Source organism: Triturus cristatus, chromosome 1_1 (assembly GCF_964204655.1).
Source record: "Triturus cristatus chromosome 1_1, aTriCri1.1, whole genome shotgun sequence".
Classification (NCBI taxonomy): domain Eukaryota; kingdom Metazoa; phylum Chordata; class Amphibia; order Caudata; family Salamandridae; genus Triturus; species Triturus cristatus.
In genome coordinates this window covers 730,621,102-730,643,373 of record NC_140579.1, presented here as the reverse complement: position 1 = coordinate 730,643,373, position 22,272 = coordinate 730,621,102, and the positions used below count along the sequence as shown (strand labels likewise).

General features: G+C 48.9%; 1 protein-coding gene across 9 annotated transcripts in view; it reads right to left on the bottom strand.

Annotated features, from left to right (window-relative positions):
* Positions 1 to 22,272, bottom strand: part of GPATCH8 (G-patch domain containing 8) — an 826,162-nt gene that overhangs the window by 185,948 nt on the left and 617,942 nt on the right. For 2 of the 9 annotated variants that reach the window (XM_085648516.1, XM_085648535.1), the window contains one exon: positions 4,882 to 4,949. The exons of 6 other annotated variants lie outside the window; for them this stretch is intronic. In XM_085648516.1, coding sequence (XP_085504642.1) covers positions 4,882 to 4,949 — 68 coding nt within the window. Of the gene's footprint in view, positions 1 to 4,881; positions 4,950 to 7,771; positions 7,817 to 22,272 lie in introns of all 9 variants that reach the window. One more of the 9 variants, XM_085648590.1, reaches the window with a different exon arrangement.

The window sequence follows — 22,272 nt, the reverse complement described above, 5'->3', positions numbered from 1 at the left end:
GAGGATTTCCCCCAGTGTATTGAGAATCCCAACTTCGTTAGCATGCTTGTGACCCGTTGTGTGTGTTCCTCGCATCTTTCGCGTGAACTTGCCTTTATTAGCCAGTTGTCGAGATAAGGGTACACATGAATCCCTTCCCGCCGCAGGTACGCTGCCACTGCTGCCAGGCATTTTGTGAAGACCCTTGGTGCGGACTTTAGTCCGAATGCCAAGGTTGTGAATTGGTAGTGTTCTCTGTTGATGGCGAACCTTAACAGATGTTTGTGCTGCCTGTTCATTGGGATGTGCAGGTAGGCATCTTTGAGATCCACGGTGGACATGAAGTCCCCGTCTCTCATTTGCGGGAGTACCTCTTGTAGGGACGTCATTTTGAATTTCTGCGTCCTTATGTATTTGTTTAGGAACCGTAGATCCAGGATGGGTCTTAGTGTTTCGTCCACCTTTGGTACCAGGAAGTAGTTCGAGTACACTCCCCTGTTCCTTTCTTTGAATGGTACTGGTTCTATGACCTCCTTTTGGAGTTGCGCTTGTGCTTCCTCTACGAGTTGCACTAGCTCCTGTCCTGAGTGTTCCCTTCTCTTTGGTTTTTTGTTTGGTGGCTTCCTTTCCAGCTCTATGCAGTACCCAAACTGTATGATGTTGAGTATCCACTTGTCTGTGGTTATGTTTTGCCATTCCTAAAGGAAATGTCTCAGCCTGCCGCCAACCGGTGTTGCATGCTCCTTGGCGTTTGGTCTGTGTAACCCTCTTGTTTTGGATCTTCTGTGCTCTACCCTCGTAGGGATCTTGTGGGTGAGCACTCCTCTCCGGGCGAAGTCACTTCGAGGCGGGCCGTTCTCCCCCTCTTCGTCTTTGCCCTCGCCCGTTCCCCCTACTGCGAAAGGACTGGCCTGAGGCTGTTACTGCCAGTTTTGTTTCTGCTGCCCGTGATTGTCGCCTTGATGGGCCTGCTGGAATGTCTGATGTGACGTTCCCAGCTGGTTTCCTCCCCTTCCGTAAGGTCTCCGTGTCGGGGTACCTCTACGCACCCCTCTGAATTGCAGTGCCCCCATGGATCTTGCCGTTTCGTTCTCCTTTTTGAGCTGTGTGAGTTTTTCATCCACTGGCGCTCCGAACAGCGTTTCTCCGTTGAAAGGGGTGTTCAGGATGTTGTTCTGGACTTCTTGCTTTAAGCCTGAGATCCTGAGCCAGGCTTGCCCTCTTTCTGTTATTCCTATTGCCATCAACCTGCTTGATGTTTCTGCTCCATCCAGGGCTGTTTTAAGGCAAGAATTCGCTATATTTTTCCCCCTCAACTAGATGTGAAGATCTTTGTTGGTATTGTTCGGGGAGGTGCTTGATTAGTTCCCCCATTTCGTCCCAATGTTGGTATTGGTGCCTGTTCAGTAGGGCATTGGAGTTCGCCATGCGCCAGTGCATTGCCGCGTTTCTCTCAATCTTTCTCCTAGTCAGGTCCATCCTCCTGCTTTCCTTGTCTGGTGGTGGTCCAGAGGTAGCCGGGACATTAGCCCTTTTCCTGGCAGTAGATGCAATGATGGAATCCGCTGTGACGGATCCTTTGATGTATGGAGGGTCCTGGGAGGAGTGTTTATATTTTTTCTCCGTCCTGGGTGTGATGGACCTACATGTAGCTGGGTCCTTGAACACCTCCTTCCCCCTGGTTCATGACGCTCTGTAGCATGGGGAGGAACTGGCTCCTCGTTTGGATGGGGAGCAGTGTCTCCAGTAAAAAGTCAGCCTTTGGCTTTTCTTCCTCCAGCTTAACGCCAAAAGCTGCTGCAGCGCTTTTGACTACCATATTGTAAGCCCCAATGTCATCTGGCGGTGAAGGTCTCGAAGGGTAAGTCTCCACGGGCTCTTCTGGATTTTCGGCGTAGAGGTCCTGCCACTCCAGGTCCTGTGTCGTCGACGGCGCCGAGCCGTCGTTCGATTGTTCCTCGTATTCCTCTCCCTCATCATAAGGGTCCTCTTCCTCATCTCCGGGAGTCTTCGACATTCCTTCGGCCTCGAACTCTTCCTGTTCCTCGACTTCAACGATGATGGACTGTGGTTTAGTTGGAATTGTGAATTTTTTCATCTTTTCGTCGAACTCCTTTTTCCTTTGTAGGATGCTCTCCATTTCTGCCTCGAGCCTCCTCTTCTTTTCGAGTTCGGAGGCATGTTCGGCGTCGAGCGCTGGTCTTCGACGGAGCCTTCGTCGACGCGACCTTATCTTTCTAAGTCGAGCGCCCAAGTTCTTGGCCTTGCTTTGACGACCTTTGCTTTTCGCCGGTCTTCGGCACCTGGGAGTCCTTTTCGAAGGATCCGCCGTGCCTTTCGTCCTTGGATCCACTCGCGGCCGTCGAAATTTTCAGCGCCGGTGTTCCTTTCGAGGACTTTCTCTGTTTTTCGAGAGTCTGACTCCGTTTTTCAGGGCCCTGTCGAGGGTTTAGTGTTCGACGTCTCTCCTACCTTATCAGACGTTTTCTTATCGGTCGCGACCGTGAAATCATCTGGTCCCTCGGCGACGTTGTCTTCGTCGGTGGGGAGGCCCAGTTCGTACAGTGTCGGGGCCTGTCCCTTGCCCTCCATGTTGTAGTTGGCTCTCCTCTGTCTCTCTCTCACCCGGAGTGTCTTCGGTGTGAAGGCGGAACAGGCGAGGCAGTCTTTGCTCTCGTGGTCGACTGGCAGGCAAAGGTTGCAGACCGGGTCTTGGTCCTTCTGCACGTATTTATGGTGGCAGTTACGGCAGAATTTAAAGGGTGTCTTGTTCATTCCTGCGCTCAGTGTCCCTGAGTGCGCATTCTCCGTTGGATGTTGAAGATCGAGGTTCTCCTCCTGCATCATCCCGGCTCGTTGATCTTCCTTCTGCAGTCTTCCTCAACTTCTTCGATGAAACTCGTGCTCTTCTTTTCTTCGCAAAAAACTCTGGAGCTTCACGTTGACGATCCAGACCCAACGGCGGAAAAAAAGTATCTGAAGATGGCGCCCCGAGGTGGGACTTCCGCAGGAAGCATGACGACGTCACAAGAAGTGCACCAAATGGTGTGACGTCGACGGCCACCTGGGCTACAAAAAAAAAAAAAGACAAAAGAAAGACTACGATTCCGGACCCAACCACCAGACCGCGGAATAATGCACAGCATAGTGAATCCAGAAAATTTCACGCTGCAAAACCATTTTTGAAAACGCTGTTCACAGGAATGGCGGATGGACTGATCTATTGATTTTCACATTTTAAACCCACAGAATGCATCTATAACCAGCCCCCCCACGGTCTCCATGGGGCGAAACTCCAATTAGTTTCCTGGGAGTTCATTTTAAAAACCTTGGTTCCCCTTCGGTCTGACGCTCTAAATTCACTGGCACTATTAGCTAAATCATAGCGATATAGGTGATGCATGACTAAGACTATTTAGTCACTATGCCAAACGCTCCTAAAACTCAGGGAGGCGCATAACACACACTTATTACTATGAATGCTGGTGGGTATGTATTGAATGAGAGGAGTACACGCTAGACTCCTATTTAAAACGCATCACTGAAATAGTGCATGAGAATTACGTCACAATAAATATGCTATGTATAACATGAAAGTTCAAGATCTATCACCCTTGAATAACGGAAAGTCTGTATAAAGATAATGGAGTAACATACTCACATTGGAAATTGCATATAACTGTGTACCATATGTTCTGCTCTATTTCTTTCAGAATTCTTTTTTTTCCCCTACACAGAAGGCTGTAAGGGTGCCTAACCGTAAGTACACGGCCTGGCAAATTGGTGAACCAGGGAAGGGTGCGCCTTAGCGTGGCGCAGACCTCCCGGTTCATACACTTGGTCCTGACGAAAACCTTGTACCATCACTAAAAGGTTGAAACATGTTGACCAACAATCTTTGCACTTAAACACTGATACTTCCTGGTCAATAGAGCCATTTTAAGTATCTCACTTGGTTTAAATCTTGTCTTGTTGCTCCAAATAAAAGTTTTAGGGAGTACAACAAAGACATTTTTAATCCACTCACCTACACCACTTTCACACGATTAGAAAATTCCAGCATCGGCGCACACCCAAGTGGTATTCGGCTACTTGGGTGGACCCCGATGAAGCATGTCACCAACTAGGTTGGTGAGTGAGGGGTTTCTTAAATAAAGAATTCTTTCTTTGTAATCGCTCTCCATTTCTCTAAACCACTAGGACGCTGTGTCCTGGGGACACTCCCTCTTTGTTTTTGATACATGACCTTAGGGGACTGGGAGTTTGTTCCTTATTAATAACCCTTACTCTTTGTTTAACGTAGCTTTGGAGAAAACACCAAGTCTCCTCCTAAGCACCCGGACCCCTCACTTGAAAAAAGCTACCTGAACCAGGCAGAAAAGAGGAAAAATGCCAAAAAGATGCTACACCCAAAGTGCAAAACGGACAAAAAGTTCTCAAAGCTGCAGAAAAAAAGAATGCAATAGGGGTCTGTTGTTGAAAGACCCTCACATGATGTGATGAAAATGAGTCTCCTCTGTCTCACAGCAGTAGAGCCCCACTGAGTTGAGAATTCAGTTTTGCACACACCCAAAGAGTTGAAGCACAAAGCAGTGCTATAGAATCCTGAAACCAGGGATTGTATTCGAAGTTTAAAAAATGAATTCCTATATTATGCTATTGCTCTAGCCGAGACCCTAGCACAATTCCTTCCCTAAAATGTATTTATAAAAGCCTTTTGTCTTGTTTAAGGTAAAAAGATCAGCAAGAAAAGAACTAGTAGCATACTAAGAAATATGAATACAAAACTAGCAATTGGAGATTTCAAAAATATGATAACCTCAAAAGTGGGTATGGCAATACTAAACAAGTTAAACTATCAAAATAAATAGTGCTGTGAAGCACTAACTCTTCTCTGCTTACCTCCATCTCCATGCGACCCATGCCCATGACGTCATATTTGAGGACAATTGGAATCGGATCTTTCCTTCCTGGAACATGAATACACAGAAAGAGTACTCAGCATCTAAGATTTAGAGTGGTTAGAAATATTGCCTTAGAGTGCAGAGACCATAAAGCTAGTGAAACAAGTCATTCTCACAGCTTACATGGGTATACCTGCACCCTTGCCCTCACAAGGCCAGCATTGGTCAACAATACAGTCAGCAAGGCTAAAAACGAAACACCAACAGGAAGTGAACGCCTTGCATTGCAAACTCACAGGGCTCGATAATGTTGAAACTGCTAAAGAAAAAAAAGACTAATTCCATTGCTGCTAAATAATGGCATGCTTTAAATATTAATCACATGCTGTAAGAGGCAAGCGTTCCGAACTAAGCCCTAAATGCTGATTATAACATTCACCTCATAGTACTGGTGCCCAAATATGGACGGTGCTCATATCTTTCAATACCCAAGCTGGAAATTGTGAAGGCCTACAAGAGCAAAGGGCTGGCCAGGTAAGCGATCTTTATTCAGGTTGCTGACGTTGTGTGTATTTACATCACAAAGATTAACCCCCACAGACGCAAAAGGCTGACAATTCTGGAAGCTTAAACAATTCTGTTTACCTGATTTGAATTTGGCTATCCATTAAATATTGATCCCCCTTCCACCAACAAGACAAATTAGAATGTTGTATTATAGCTGCTGATTGTCCTACTTGTAAATTTATTTTACGTTTTGGCCAAAATTCTAATAAGACAGTAAGCTGTGAAAAGGACTATTTCCAAAGAAAATTAACATTAAACTAATCAAAACTATGCCTAAGATTTGCTGTTTTAACAATTTGTTCCAGTGGTAACCAGCCAACCGAAAGCAGAACAGGGCAGACAAAGCACTTTACTAACACACACTTTTATTGGTTTGCTATTATGACACCAGAAACCGAGCTATGGGGTGGGATAGAAGTCTTGAAAGTATGATTTCCTTTGGTATGGGGCAAGGGGTGTGTGATGTCAATGTACAGAATGATATGCTGTGTCTGGCTACATATCAATAACTTATACCTCTGGGTTATGTGGTCAACACTCAACCAAAAACCTTGGAAAAAAGGAATGTGTTTTGCTTTTTAAACTAACTCAGAGAGAATGAAATTTTAGCCACATCATCCAAGTTTAAAATAACTAAGAAAAAGCTAAACCTCCTATGAAGTCACTATCATAGAAGCACCGACATTCAATGTTCAACATTTGCTGCAGGCCTATCCACGTGATAGACAGTGATCCATTCTCTTTCATTCCCTTCTGAGATGACATTTCACTACAACTCCTCCAAAAAGAGATGCAACCCAAATTGGTCATTAAAACAACTGGTCGTTTGAAAAAAAAGCAATGTTTTGCATTACTTGAGAGCAATTCGAAGATAACTAGATGGAGAAGAATGTTCATTGCGTGACTGAACAAGTCCTGAACTTTATCAGCTGCAAGGAACAGGCACACAAAACTTGAAGCTTAACTACCCAATAGGACCAGCAAATAAATCTAGTTGAAAACTGATTAGGCTTCCAAATTAATAGGTTATGAACAAAATCAAGCCCATATTTTATTCTTGCCCAATCACACACCTGAAACAAGAAAAGCTTCCACTGCAACAGTCCATTCTCATCTCAATGCTAATCAACGAATTACAGTTCTGATACCCGCTGTGGGGTGGCTGAAATGTGGATGCTATGAACCACAGGTACAGTACTAAAACAAGCGGGCATACCATATCTATTCCAAAAGGTACAGGAGTGAGGAATGCAGGTTTCTATATTGAGCCAGGCACAGAGTTTAAATCTACTAGAAATATGTTAAGCAGTTGCACGAGCGATGCTTACGTTCTTTTACACAATGTGGAAAGTTCCATCCAAAACAAAAGGCCACAAAATGAATGCTACCAACAAGGACAGCTAAGCATGAAAAACACTTGCTGGTGGCTCTCTTCATAGTTTGACAATCAGTATTGTGAGGTACAATTCTCTTACATCACCCTTTTGCACACACTACAATCAGAAATTCGGTCACAAAGCCTTAACAAATAGGAGTGCCTAGGAACCAGACATATCAATAAACACATTTTCCAAGGGTATGCTTGTATGTCCCCAGTAATAATCGACCCAACAAAATGCCTTAAATTTGTTGACCATCCCAAAAGAGCAGTATTTTTAGTTTGTGTGGGATCCTCCTAAAGAGTACCTACCAGAAAGCGTAGGCAGAAGTTGCTGTTGTCTCATAACCAATTGAATAATAACCCATGATCAGAACTTCTAACCAAACACCCATGAAAACCTTGCCAACAATGGATGTGGTGACCTTTTCATTTGTGACCACTGGTTACTGAGAGCAAGACCCACAAACTGTGAAATGGCACAATGTAATGAAGTATAGTCTTGTATGAGGTTCTATAGATTAATGAAATTAACACATTAAATTCAAAGGTCCAATAATTGGCAAACACTGGCCAGAAAAAGTGATTTAAATCATAGCAGTGTAAGATTCAATGTCTTATTTTCACCTCAGTATGGTGTGAATTTCAGAGGCTAGCTACAACAACCTATCATATGAACAAAAATGTTATCTTGAGCTATCAATAATTTATTTTCTTGAGGTAATTACACTTTCATATGCAAGGGGTGGGAGTGTAGGAAGAGGTCACAACAACTGGACAAATACCCTTCTTACCAGACCCCTTAAACGTAGTATTAGACAGGTGTGCAGAAAATAAATCAAAGGACCTAGCAAAAGATGAAGGCGACAACAGATAGAAAGAGAAGCTTAACATCGGTGCACGGATGACAAAAAGGAAGGAATTCAGACTCAAAATGAATTACCACAGCTAAGTTTACCATCACCACAACAAGTCCGGTGTCATTATGCTGTAAAAAAAATACCATTTGTTAGGTAGAGGCCTTGAGCGAAGGGGGCAAACAGGCTGCTGGTGGTGGTAGACAAAACAGCATGCCTAGAAGAAATACTGGCAACAAAAAAAACTCTCATCCCACCTTCCACCATGGTAGAGGAGTCCCAGGGACTGGAGAGGCAGAGAAATAGTGAAAGCAGAAGTCTTTCCATAGAATTTCAAAGTATCTTTCACACACATGGAAAGTCACGATCCTGAATGCAGCATGCAGTGTTTGCCCCACAGTATTACAGGGCAGTGAATTCAGACTTCCGCAGTAAAAGATTCACCTGTAGATAAATCAGTGTCCTCTCCTCCTCATGAAGGGATCTTCTCAAAAGAAAAACATTTTAGAGTAGGTTTATGTCATGGGTAGTCACAGGCGAGTTGGGGCAGTCGATACTTTAAAGAATCTAGTTGAGCAAGTCACCATTCTGTTAAGTTTAATCTAATAAATGTAAAAGGTAACTGGAGGTGGAGTAATTGAAAAACGGAGCCCAAGAAAAGAACCAGACCCAGTAAATTAGAACCTCTGGGGGGGAAAACCTAACAGGAACAGTAATGGATAAAATAAGACTTGAACAACAAATGAAAATTGAAAATGAAGGGACTGAGCAGAGCTAGAGGCCCAGCTGTGAGAACATGTGGATGCGGTACCTCCAGCATTTAAGTCCAATCTGTAAAGTGGAACACATCACACCATTTGGACCATGTCCTTCTGGATAGGATGAGGAGGCTGTTAGACCATGCCCTGGTAGACCAATGCAACATATGAATCGAAGAGAAGTATGCGGTCTGTAGCAATTCTCATAATTAAAGAAGGGCGTGCTTCACAAACATTTAGCACAGAGTAATTTAGACATGTATTTGGACATGAACTGTGGTCCAAGCAGTCCGTGCAGTAATATACTTAAAACAGCATTTGAATCTACAGTAGATTTGCAATCACTAGATTCTTCTCGCTGAAATATTAATAGAGCAATGAGTGTACATGTGTTTTCCCGTAGCTCACTAGTTCGCCCATAAATCATTGGTAGGTTCATGGATAACCCTACTGACCATGCAAATGTTGACCAAGCACAATTGTAAATCTGAGTAGAAATGTCATCGGAGGATACAGATTGGTTGATGAATCCCTTGAAAATCCCTTTAAGAGCTGCAAAGTGAAGATCACTTGAAAAAATACCCCTTTGAACAGTTGCTTGTGTTCTTAATCTGAAATCTTGACATACCGCACTTAGGCCCTCATTATAAGTGGCCTTTTAATCCTGATATGGCTATTAACAGCAGTTATAGGCCTGATCAAAATTATGAAAGACTCACATGGAGATAATTTATCATTTTGGGCCAGATTTTCAATCAGAAATTATCAGGTGAGTCGGGCCCAGAATTATGGATTCCTCATTTCTAAGTGAACCCCCTCAGGGTTCAATTTGTCACAGGATGGCATTTCCTTATCCACTATCATTAACTCTAGGTATGGACAAAAATTGAGCCCATTTACCGGGCCACTCATAATGAGGACTTTAGTGTTCTGTCGCAGTTCTCCACTACTGGACTCTGCTATCCAATATTCATGAATGAGGAAAAAAAAAAAACACATAGGTAGTAGCAACAGCCATGTTAACTCGGGTCTGCCCAAATCAGTGAAAGTGACAATCAGGGCCACAAAAATAAACTAATGGCACTGGAACCAAGCTATACCCAGCTGCTGAGCCCTAATAAGGGCGAAACCAGTCTGCTTGTGTTCCGGTTCAGGAAGAGCATGGCTTGGCAGTTCGGGCTGGACTGTTCCTACTAGACCAGGGCCAAGACTGATTTGCATATGGCTGGGTCGAAACGGACGTGTCAAGGTGAGATAAAACGATGAACTTGGATGAGGCCCCCAGCGATTGCCAGTGGCTGAGATTAATTCAAGCACTCCATCCATTACCTTGTTGCAGTTGATGCTCAAAAATAAAATATACAGATAAACAACAAACAATTGTTTTTCAACGTGGTAAACTATGTATGGTCTTCTGTTCTTGACTCCACAACAATGGACAAAGGAGTGCACTTTTAAGAAGGAACTGTATAATTAAACGCACTTCAATAAAAATCTACATGTTAAATGGGACATACGCTATAGCATGGCATTATAGTTTTGTATAGCGGGTATTCATGCTACACAGTGTGGTTGCAAGTGTGTTTGCTTTGAGACTATGTGGGAAACGTTCCAATGACAGTCATGATCACTAGCAAGGTAAAAATATCAGGTTACGGGATGCAGCGCTTTGCGTTGTGATGGATGGGAAAGTATGAGAATCTCAAATTTTTATCATGTGTTATGCTATCAACAAAGATGACTCCTTTAGTAGATTATTACCTTAGTTCCCGATCCAATTTTCTAAGCTGGCTGTAGTATGCAAAGCAAACTTTTGGATGAGGGAGAGGTAACAGCTGTGGCTAAAGACAAAGGTGAGGCAGTCCGAGAACTGTGAGTATACACTGTGTCACAGACCTACTTTGTACGATTGCCATTATGGGAAGTCAACTGAAGCGCTATGCCCAAATGCAATGTGTTACAGTCATACCTGTAGGTCATTACAGGATGAGACTATTTTGAACTGGTAGAGTGGACTAGGTGAGAGTCTTCCGGTGACCAGCACTTTGGGGCACAGTTCTTTGGCACTGGCAGGCCTGTCCGATTAATATTGAGTGGTTATTTAAGCAGGCTGGTATAGCCTGTACCTGTGCCTTGCATTTGCACAGTTGGGGCAGGTTCTTCTAGTATTGACTGGAGAGGCAGGGGTTATGGTTGGAATGAAAGTTACTATATTACATTCATATATAAGATCATAGAGAGGTTCTGTTGGATGGAGCCCCCCAAACCGGGTTGGGCACCTACATCGGTCTTCTTTGACAAGGTGTGTTGGTCTTGAAAGTCCATAGACTGGCAATGTTTTACTACTGGTAGAAGGGGTATTATTCAGAGTTCAATCCCAGGGTCAGCGGTTGATGTAATTATCTTGGAAACATCAATGTTTTCACATTTTCTGAACTTTGAATGCTGCCAGATACTAGGATTATTGGCTGACAATGACTGAGCTTGGAGGCCCTACACCAAGGAAGGGGAGACTCCTATACATTTATCAGAATGCCCTTTGATGATCCAAGGCGTTCCTAGCCTGGAGTGCCGTACATGGTTTTATTTGTACTGATGGAACTTCAGAAGAAGAAAATGTGGTCCTTTTTCTTTGGAAGGTTGGTGGAGGCTGCAAAATGCCTTGAACATTGACCATATAGCTAAAGGTAGTCAGTGAAGTGTTTACAGTACTGGTGTTATATGTTCTCTGTGGTGAAGATAGACTTGTCTTGCTGCAACATATTGGATTTGGTTAATTATGTACATGGTGATTGGGAGGACGCCATTGTAGACTCCAACAGCAGGGTGAAGTAAGGTCCTTTCATGTAGGATAGGCCATTATGCTCACTGCATTCTTCGCTCTTCCACACTCTTCACTCAATGGATGTTCAGTAGGCCCTTAAACTCTGCATTTATAAGAACAGGGAGCACTGGGTTGACAACCAACATTTTTGGGGATTTGCTGGTGAGAAGTGTAAAGCACTCAAGAAAAGGACCAAATCAAAGTAGACTGCCCTTTGTGTCAAGTAGTGCTATGCTATACAAGTAGCTGGGTTGACCAGTGGGGCGAATTCTCATCCTACCGTGCAAAATTAGTTCCTAGTCAGGGAAACACTCTAAAACAGCATCTTCTATGCCTCAGTAGCACAGGACTAACAGTATGCTAATTTAGAGAATGCGTCTTAAGGGTCAGCAATGCCAGCGCAATACTTGTAGCAAGACATCACTCAGTAAACCTCCCAGACCAATTCAGTAAAATAAACTATTTTATTATTAAAAGATTGGCCAAAAGATCAAAAAGGGGACAAGTCACTTCAAAGTTAGAGCTTCAAAGTCTCAGTTCCATTGAATGAATGAAGGTCATTGAATATAGCGCACAGCTACTCAAAGAGAGTGCCCGGCGCAGACAGAGCAGGTGGTGCTAAATTTTTTAAAAGCCAAGTTTTAAGATGTTTCTTGAAAATTGATAGTTCTGAAATGGCTCTCAGTGTAGCAGGTAATCTGTTCCATGCATGTGCGCCCAGAAACCCAAATGACCTGCTCCCCATACGGGACAGACTAACTTTGGTTGTCCGGACAAGATTATAGGAGGAAGATCTTAAAGGCCGGGCTGGAAAGTAACGGTCAACTCGTTTGCTAAGGTACCTTGGCTCCTTTTCCATAAAGGGCCTTAAAAAGGATCAATAGGGTTTTGAACTTAATCCTTTGCTTTAAACGCAGCCAGTGGTTTCCACATTCTGCAAGGGGCTTCAAAGAAAGTGTCTGCACAGTACTCAGAAGTGGCCACTGGAGACTTCTTCCTCCAGTCACACAGCATAGGCTACCAGCTTCAGGCAACTCTTGCCTTCAGTCAGAAAAGAAGATATGGATGAGAATCATCAGGTAGGAGGGGCTGGATGAGTCAGCTGCCTTGCGAATACAGGCAATTTTACAGTTTCCAAACTTCAGAGTTCTTCTGAGGGAGTCTCCGACTTGTGTTTCGACAGCAGAAAGTCTCTTCTGGTCCTTCAAAGTCTGTCTAGGCCTGTAGAATGTACCCCCTTATCCTCAGTTGCCAAGTGAACCCATGGTGCTGACACTTAAGTTCACACTTCAGGTGGCCGAAGGCATCAAGATGGCGGTCGCACTTTGAAAGTGCTCTGGACCCCCTCATCCGCCTTCTCTATGGTCGCTTCTGTTGCCTTCTACCTGGGTCCCGTGCATCTCCGGCGCTGCTCCGGAAGGTTTTGGGCCCACGATTGGTGCTGACGCGGCCGATGGGCATCAGTTTACCCAGTCGGCCGCCGCGGAGCAAAATGGCAGCCCCACTGAGGTCCCGCGTTGCTGCAGCGGCTCCCTGACGCGGTCGACCCCTCCACCCTCTTGGCAGGGGCTCCTGGTGGTGTGGACGGCGGGGAGTCCTGGCTGCTTCGTCGGAGTGTCCCTGAGCAGCGCTGTGGAGGAGCTTCAGGGTCGGGTGGTTCCCGTGCGTGGGAACCTGCAACCTCGTGACTGCGGTGAGTGCGGGCCTCAGGGAGCGGGAGATCGGCTGCCGGTATCGGGCAGCGGAGTGAGGGGAGGCTGCTCGCGCCTGTTTACCCAAGCCTCTTCACAGCGGCCCCCTCCCTCGCAGTGGTGCTGAGCAGCAGGGGAGGTGCGGCAGCCTTGGCCAGCCCTAGCTATCGGGCCCTGCTTCCCCCCCCCCCCTTGGACTAAACCGGCGTTGCAGAGTGGGGGACCGGTTGGAAGATGCTGCTCTGAGGGCTTGATTCGTCATCCTGCTGGTTGTCCTACGGAACTTGGGGCGGCCGGGGGTGCGCAGCGCGGCCTGAGCTGTTGACCCCCTGGCAGGCTCTTTGGCACCCACCTCCAGCCTGATGTGTGTGGGCCCAGGAGGGCTGGTGAGGCGCTGACTTCGGCTACCAGGGTGGGTAGCGGAGGGTGGGCCCAGGGTCTGGCCGGCGGTTTGGCTGGGGGCGTGGATGGTGGCGGTGACTAGTGCTGGGGTCCGCCGGCCGCACCGATGGTGTCTCCGGTGAATGGTGTGGGGGTCGGAGATCGGCCACTACGTCGGGTGGTGGGGCGGCTGGGTGGATTGATACCCTGCCCCCCCCCCCCCTCCTCCGCTGCCACCCTCCGTTCCCGCGCCTCCTCTGGTCCTGGACCGGTTCCCTCCACCCGCCGTCTGGGCCGCACATTGGTCTGCCTCTCCAACGGAGCCCCTGGGGGGGAGGGGGGGGGGGGGGACCCCGAGGTGGAATTCGGCCATGTAGGGTGGCGGCGAGAACGCCTCCTGCCACACATGGACTGCCTGGCTGTTCGTCGTGGCCCTCCGCTTTGCCCCCGAGGAGAGGTGGAGGCTACTAGACGGGGGGGGGGACCGGTCTGAAAGCACTGGCGTAGTGGTCGCCAAAAGGAGAACCCGTTCCCCGCTGGGTCATCGTGTGGGGCCTACCACCTGGAGCGACCCATTGGACTGCGACCGCCTGTCTTGGGCTTGGGGAGGGGGAACTTTAGGCACCTGGACCTGAGTACCGACGGTCTGGGTGTGGAGGTTCCCCACCCTCCTCCTCCGTAGAACAGCTCGCCCGTCCTGTGTCGATAGGGGCCAGCTTTGTTGGCCATGGGCAAAAGCCGTACCCAGCAGGCTTCGGCCCCCCGGACCCAAACGACGATGGACCAATTTACTACATCGGACAGGGACCTGGGCAGTGGGTCGGGTGCCCACGGGGGTGACCTCACCACCATCCTGCAAGCGATGGGCACATTGCAGGCATCCGTCGAGAATAAGATCGGAAAAGTACGGGTCGACATGGCTCTCAGCCGTCAGGATTTGCGCCACGCGACTGCATGAGTCGCGGAGGCCTGTATCTCGTCAGCGGAGGACGACATCGGCCAACTCAAGACCCAGGTGGCGCGCCTTCAGACTCAGACCTCCACCGCAGGGCAGAGGACGTCGAAAACAGGTCGCGACGTAACAACCTGCGCCTGGTAGGATTTCCTGAAGGAGTGGAGCATGGTCGTGTTGACACTTTTGTGGAATCCTGGGTGCGCTCCTGGATGCCTAAGGACTCCCTCTCGCCATGGTTCGCTGTCGAGCGGGCCCACTACTCCTTGGCTCCTCAACCTCCGCCCGGAGCACCTGCCCGCCCCATAATTCTGAGGGTCCTTAACTTTAGAGACAGACGCGATCCTGGGCGCGGCCAGGGCAAAGGGCCCGCTACACTTTCAGAATGCCAGAATCATGATCTTCCCAGACTACACCAGGGAAGTGCAAGTTCAGAGGCGAACTTACGACGAGGTAAAGCAGAAGCTCCGGCAATTGGGTCTCCGGTAAAGCCTTCTCTTCCTTGCCCGGCTCAAGGTCCTCTTCCAAAATCAAACTATCTTCTTTGATACCCCACAGGCGGCCTGGAGGTGGCTCACGGAGGAGCGGCCCCTTGCGGCTCGGTCGCCCTCCCCATCAACACACCGGGTTCCTTCACAGACGTTCCCGACTGCGCCTCAGCCCCAGAGGCTTCGCACCAGGTCCCGTAAGAAGAATGCCCGTCGGGGGACGTCCCCATCACCAGGGGTATCGTCCGGGCGCCCCATCTCAAGCTTCGATCCAGGGCTCCGGTTCCGCAGACCCGCCTGCCTGGCGGGTGGACTTGAGTGGTAGCCCGGGCCGCCCGAAATCCCCATGCCAAGCCGTGTCCGACTCTGACCTGTCTCAGAGCCCGGCGCTCCGTGGCTCTGTGACGACTAGGTTGCTTGATTGCGGCTGACACCGATCACTTCCGATTCAACTCTCGACCTCTTAAGTACGGAGCCGCCCTTCCGCCCCCTGGGGCAGAGACCCTGCGGCCTTTGGCTGGCGGTCAATGTTATCGGCCCCCTGGCTTGGCTCTGGACTCGCGCATCTGTCCCCTTAGCTCTGGAATTGGTGGGGGGGGCACGCTCTGGGGGCTCTTCACTGTGACTCATTTCCTCCTTCATTCCCTGGATTCACCTGCAATTCATAATGTATGTAGTTCTATGTGTAGTGGCAGCTGATGTGGCATTTCATCCGTATTTAAGGAGGGGGGGTCCATCTTCGCAGTATTCCTGCCTCGCTAACAGTTTTAGCTTAGCACCTGGTCTGTTTATAAGGTTGCTGTTTTGACTTATTTCCTTTCAGGGCTACAGATGCTTCCTTTTCAGAAGTGTAGGGTGGGGGGGGGGGGGGGGAATGGGAGGGGGTGGGGGGAATACAGTTGTCTCCCGATTGTTGCTTTTAGCCGCCCACGGGCCACTGTCTCTGGGTTTTCTTGATAGACACGCACAAAAGCCTTCGATGCCGACAAGCGACTCCTTGCCTCTCACACCGAGGCAGTGGGAGCGGTTCATTGTGTTCCCTGGGCTCTGGGGCCGCCCACGTTCCGCCCACGCTGCGGTCCCTCTTTACGCACATTACTCACCCAGATTATGTCCACTCAGCATAGGGCCCTGCACATCCTTTCTTGGAATGTGAATGGTCTTTTGGACCGGATCAAACGTACAACGGTTCTACGCAGTGCTCAGCGCCATGGCTCTGACATCTTGCTCCTCCAGGAGACGCATCTCCTGGGTTCCCGATGTAACTTCCTCGCCCGCTACGGATCCGACAGGGTTTGGCATTCGGGTTTTACGCGAGGTTCCCGAGGGGTGGCGATACTGCTCCGGAAAGGGCTTCCCTTCACCCTGACGCAGGTTGTAACGTATTTGCAGGTTGTAACGTATTTGCAGGGCCGATACGTGGCCATAACGGGCATGATCGAGGGGCATCCTCTTAGCCTTCTGTGTACTTACATTCTTCCCGCCAATCTGGACTCTACCCTTACCCAGCTAACGCAGGTTCTTGCCTCCCTTCCCCAGGGTCTGATGGATGTGGGGTGCGACTTTAACGCAGTCCTGCATCTCTCACATGATGCGACGGGCACCCCATCGGCTTCCCGTTTGTCCTCTGCAAAGCGACTGACTGTCTCCGTCTCGGCAACCCCCTGGCCGGCACCCGCACAGTCTGGCGGATGAATGCCTGGTTCCTGCAAGACGCGACCTATGTTGAGTCTCTCAGGCAGGAGTTGAAACACTTTTCCACAAACGCCGGCTCGGTCTCCTCGCCGGGGACCTTGTGGGAGGCCGGCAAGGCGGTAATGAGGGGGGTGGGTAGGGGCCTGGTGCATGCAAAACGCAGAGAGCAGTCCGCCAGGCTGGCACAGTTGGAGGCCCAGGCGGCGCGGCTGGAGGGCTTCATTCGTCAGCTCGCACTGATCCGGGAGATCTGCCAGATCTCACTGGAATCAGCCAAAACGCTTTGGCGCTCCTCGGTCGCATGCATTTACGGTTGGGGCGACAAGAATGGCAAACTCTTGCACAACCTGGTGTCCTACCCAAAGGCCAACCGCATCGTTCCGGAGATCCGGGGTGAAGGGGGGGGCTCACCAGGTCACCTCTCAGGCCATCGCTCGGACCTTCGCCAGCTATTACGCGACCCTTTATGCAGCCCGAACCCCTCGGTCTTCCTTGGGGGCCCTATTGACGGACACTGGGACCCAGTTGCCCTGCCTCTCGCAAACTGATTCAGCAACTCTCGACCGCCCCATCACGGCCGAGGAGGTACAAGGGGCCATCTCATTGTTGCGCTCTGGCAAAACGCCCGGGCCCAACGACTACCCCCAGGAGTATTATGCGGCATTTCAGATGTTTGGTGGAGTTGTTCAACCACGTGGTGGAGGTGGGGTCCTTTCCGTCTGAGACGGACGTGGCCACTACTGTAGTCCTTCCGAAGATGCGGCCGCCCTCCCTCGCCTGCGCGGACGACAGTCCCATCTCCCTTATTAATACAGAAATCAAACTTTTTGCCACAGTGGTAGCCCAGAGACTCCGCCCCCTCTTGCAAACTCTGGTTCATACGGACCAATGCGGTATTATGCCTGCCCGGGGCACTCAGCATTGCATACGCCGCCTCCACCTCGCTCTGGCACACCGCAGACGTCTCACCCCGTATGTGGCCCTGCTCCTATTAGACTTTGAGAAAGCCTTTGATACGGTGGACTGGGGCTACCTGGGTGACGCATTGGAAAGGATGGGTGTTGGTCCCGCGTTCCGGCGTTTGATCCGGGTCCTATTCTACACTCCTAGGGCTAGGGTCCTTGTCAACGGTGTACTCTCGGAACCCTTCCCCATCCAGAGGGGCACCCGTCAAGGCTGCCCGCTCTCCCCGCTTTTATTCGCCCTTGCGATGGCGCCCCTGGCTTGCCTTATCCGCCAAGATCCCCTCATTCAGGGTTGGGCCTGGGACCCGACCAAGATTGACAAAATAGCCCTATACGCAGATGACGTCCTCCTCTTTCTGGCAGATCCCAAGTGTTCTGGCCCGAGATGTCTCGATGCTCTTTTGGCCTTTGAGCAGACTTCCGGGCTCAGGCTCAACTCTGCGAAATCCACGCTGGTCCCCCTGCACCCCACACGAGTGTGCTTTGATTGGCAGACATCCACCCCCCTGCGTAGGCAATCCTTTAAATATCTAGGGGTGTGGATTGCTTTACACCTGGAGCTCGAGTGGGCCTTGAACATCACCCACCTGGTTACTAGGGCGAGGGCCAACCTAAAGAACTGGCAATCTCTCCCCCCTCAACCCTCTTGGTAGAAGCGCCCTTTTCAAAATGATGGTCCTCGCCCGCTTCCTATACACACTACAAAATGTTACCCTGTATCTCTCGGAGTTGGTTCTGGGAAATGGACGGGGTCCTTACTCGCTTCCTCGGGGGGGGGGGGTGGGTGGTTTTGAGGTTGGGGCGGGAAGAGGCCACAAATGTCCCTGGCGCGCTGCCGCATACCCCCCTATGATGGGGGAATGGGGTGACTAATCTCCACCTCTACTACCTGGCCACACAGCTTATCGAGATCCATGACTGGTTTGCGGGGGGCTGGTCCTACCCGGCGTACAGAGTGGAACTTAACTCAATAGATTTTTCGCAGCTCAAAGCCTATCTGTATGGGAGCCCGTTGCCACAGGCTATTCCCACTGTCACCAGGGCAGTGCTTATGGCCTGGGGTGCTGCGGTGAGATATGTAAAGTGGGATCGGAGACTTACCAGGCACACACCCCTGTGGAGTGGGACGTTGTTGGAGGTTTCCTCTCTCCAGGGCTTTCGCAGGTGTGACCTCATAGGGATTTCGGTGTTGGGAGACGTCTGGGTGGGGGACCATGTCAGATCCTTTGCAGACCTACAACACAGTCACTCCCTCCATTCCTCCCAATTCTATAGGTATCTACAATTGCGGCACGCCCTTCAGGTCCACGTCCCCTCCCCAGTGTCCTTTCCTGAATTCAGCCCCCTGGAGGCCCAGGTGATGGGGAACCTGGGTAGAGGAGGGGTGTCGCGGATCTACCGCTCCCTCGTTAACAGCCCTGTGGTCCTAGATCGGCTTCCCGATCGCTGGGAGGGGTGGTTGGGTGCCCTAGAAGACGCAGATTGGAGGGACGCCCTTATGTCACCCAAAACGCTAACGACCTCCAAGCTGCGTCTAGTCCAACTCTACTATCTACATGCAGCTTACCTTTCCCCCGCGCGCCTATCCACCGCCCGCTTACATCCCTCTCCATCCTGCACATGCTGCCAACGGGCTCCAGCTGACTTCTACCACATGGTGTGGCAATGTCCCGCCCTAGCGACATTCTGGACCGGGGTAGAGCGGGAGCTCACGCAGGCCCTTGGGTGGGAGGTGCCCCATGAACCGCGGCGTCTGCTCCTGGGGGTGTTTGACGGCCTTGATGGATCCCGGGCTGATAAGCGCTTGTTGGGCACGGCGTTGGCGGTGGCAAAGCGAGATATTGCGGCACTCTGGTCTCAGGCCAAACCCCCCTCAGTTCAGAGATGGAGGAAGGGAGTGGACTGGTGTGGCACTCAGGAGGATCCTCTTTTTGAAACCCGGGGATGTCCTGAACTGTTTGGTAAAATGTGGGGCAAATGGTTCAACTTATTGAGTGTCTGAGGTTTTCCTGTGTTTTTGTACATGGTCCTTTTCTCAGTGGAGGGTTTGCCCTCCCTCGGAAGGCTTTTATGAATTCTTGTCCCTTCTGTTGCTTGCTATGTGCGTGTATATGGTGTCTGCTTCAATGTCAATGAATTCCTTGTTCTCTTCAAAACCTAATAAAATTGATTATCGAAAAAAAAAGTTCACACTTCATGTAGTGTCCTCTTTCTGGATGAGTGGGTGTAGTTTGGCTTCGTCGCTTCCTAGTTCCAAAAGATCTTCATCAAGTCCAATCCCAGCAGTTAAAACAAGTCAATTGGCCAGCTTAATGAGAGGAGTGTTTCTGGTGCTCTGCCATCTTACCAAAAACATTGTTCACCCGCAATTATTTCAGCTGGATTTGCCAACGAAAATGTATCTTTTAAAAAGAATTAAACTGGGGACATATTTTACGGCCTTGTCAGCATAAGTTTTTCCTAAAAATATGTAATAAAAATAGGTGCATATATACATACTGCTTCTACTGACATCATATGCCCGCTCCGGAAGCTCCCATGCATGGTAACCATCTTCAAATTCTTTTTTCTTCTTGCGCTTCCATCTTCTAGGAGAGGTGGGCAGTTCGCCTGTGAATCTAGAAAATTCTTCAAGATGCAAAACTGCTCCAACAGGTAAGAAACTATTTTACTTCGCAGTATGAATCTTTTCTGGATTCACAAGCTGTGCATTGATTTTGAAGAGGTTGTGGAGGTTGGGATGAAGAGTAGCTTGAATATGTAAATAGATGTTTTAATACTTTTTGTCCCACTTGCGCTTCCTTTTTCATTTGAATATCTATGCAATGCTTAATAAAAGATTGCACTGGTGACCAAGTAGCTGCTATGCAAATGTCTTGCAAAACTACATTTGCTAGAAAGACTATTGTTACTCCATTTTTGCGTGTAGAGAGTGCCTTTTGGTTCCTTCAATATCCAATTGTCCGATGCCACGTTCCTCCACTCTTGAAGTACGTCCTTTATTCTGCATTGCACAGGTGTTGTGTGCAAGAGGGTTTGATGGCTAGATGTGTCACTTGCTAGAGGAGGCTGCTCCTCCTCTGAAGTTGTGCTCTTCCTCATGCACATCCCCGAAAGGGCTGGCGCCCCTCTACCCGATACTGTCAATGCTATGGTGTCCGGGCTTTGCTTGTGCCCTGAAACCCTTGAAGTTTCGTTGCACCAGAGAAACTTCCTCTTCCTGCTAGTCTTCAAACCAGTGTTGTTCCTTGCCTTAGGTTTCCTCTGAATTGCAATGCTTCCATTGACTTTGCTGTCCCATTATCCTTTTTCAAGTGTAGAACGTTTCATCCACTGTGCTACAGAGCTGTTGCTACCCACTGAACGGTAAGTTGATGATGTTTACTTGTCCCTCTGGCTTGAAACCAGACACCCTTAGCCATGCACGGCGTCTGTGTTTCAGCCATCATTTCATGACATGCAGTGTCAGCTGCGTCTAATGCAGACTTTAAGCATGTATTTGCAATGCATTTCCCTTCCTCTGCCAGAGAAACTGTTTTTTTGTGATACTGTTCGTGCAAGGGCTTTACTAGCACTGCGATCTCATCCAAGTGCTGGTATGCGCATCTATTGAGGATAGCTTTCAAGTTGGCTGTTCTCTACAGGGTTGCTGCACCACTCAAATTTCCTGCCCACCATAATATCCATCTTTTTACTCTATCTGGTGGTGGTGCCGATGTTAGGAAGTTTGCCTTTTCCTGTCTGGACCTGCAATGAAGTTGTCAGCTGAGACGGTTCGTTAGGTACAGAGGATTCTTAGATGTTTTTATTTTTTCTCTGCCCTCAGTGTAACAGTTCTGCACATTGCAGGCTCCTTGAAGGCTTCTCTTCCTTGATCCAGAATGCTGGCTAACACTGGTAAGAACTGGTTCCTGGTTTAAAAGCCAGCAGTGTTTCTAGGAGGAAGCAGGATTGTTTTTTCTCCTACAATTGCAAACCATAATTATCTGCTGCTCTTTTTAGGAGATATCCATACATTGTAATGTCCTTCAGAGCTAAACAAATGGCCGGAAACTCCAGAACGATATGGAGCCGGGATTCCATCAGAGACCAGAGTCCTTTGAGCTCCACCTCCCTCAGATGACATCTCCAACCAATCCAATAGTGAAGCATCTGTCTCTACCAATCAGTGCTAAGTGAGGAAGAGAGAGGCCTGTCAGAACAATTACATTTGAACAGCCACCATTGAAGATTGCGAGCCCTTTCGAATTAAACTGATGACAGCCAATAGATTTCCTTGATACCGGGCCCACTGAAAATTCAGATTAATTGTAGCACCCAAACATGCCAACTGGCATAATCAGCAAGGAGGGTGCAGGAGGCTAAGAAGCCAAGAAGTCTCACTGTATACTAGACTGCCCCAATAAAACGAAGCCTCTGCAAAGAAGTCAGTTGCAACTCTGGCTCATTGATCATGAACCTCTATGTCAAGTGCTTTACAACTGGCTGTGGCTGCCCCCTTCAACAGCTTATCATCAAGGTAGTGGAAAACTGGTATCCCCAAGCTCTAAGTTGGGCAGCGATCACCATAGCCTTCGTGAACACCTAAGGGGCACAGCTGAGGTCGAAGGGGCGCATGGTAAACTGAAAATACTGCCAGTTGACCTTGAACTGCAGGTAACCTTTGTGAGCCTGCAGGACGAGCATATGAAAATGTGTGTCCCGCAGGCCCCATGATACCAGCCAGACCACTAAATCCAGAGTAGACAAGATACAGCGCAGCTAGAGCATTTTTGAATTTGTTCTTCTGCAGGAAGATACTCAAACGTTAAAAAGTCCATAATTTGTCAGAGG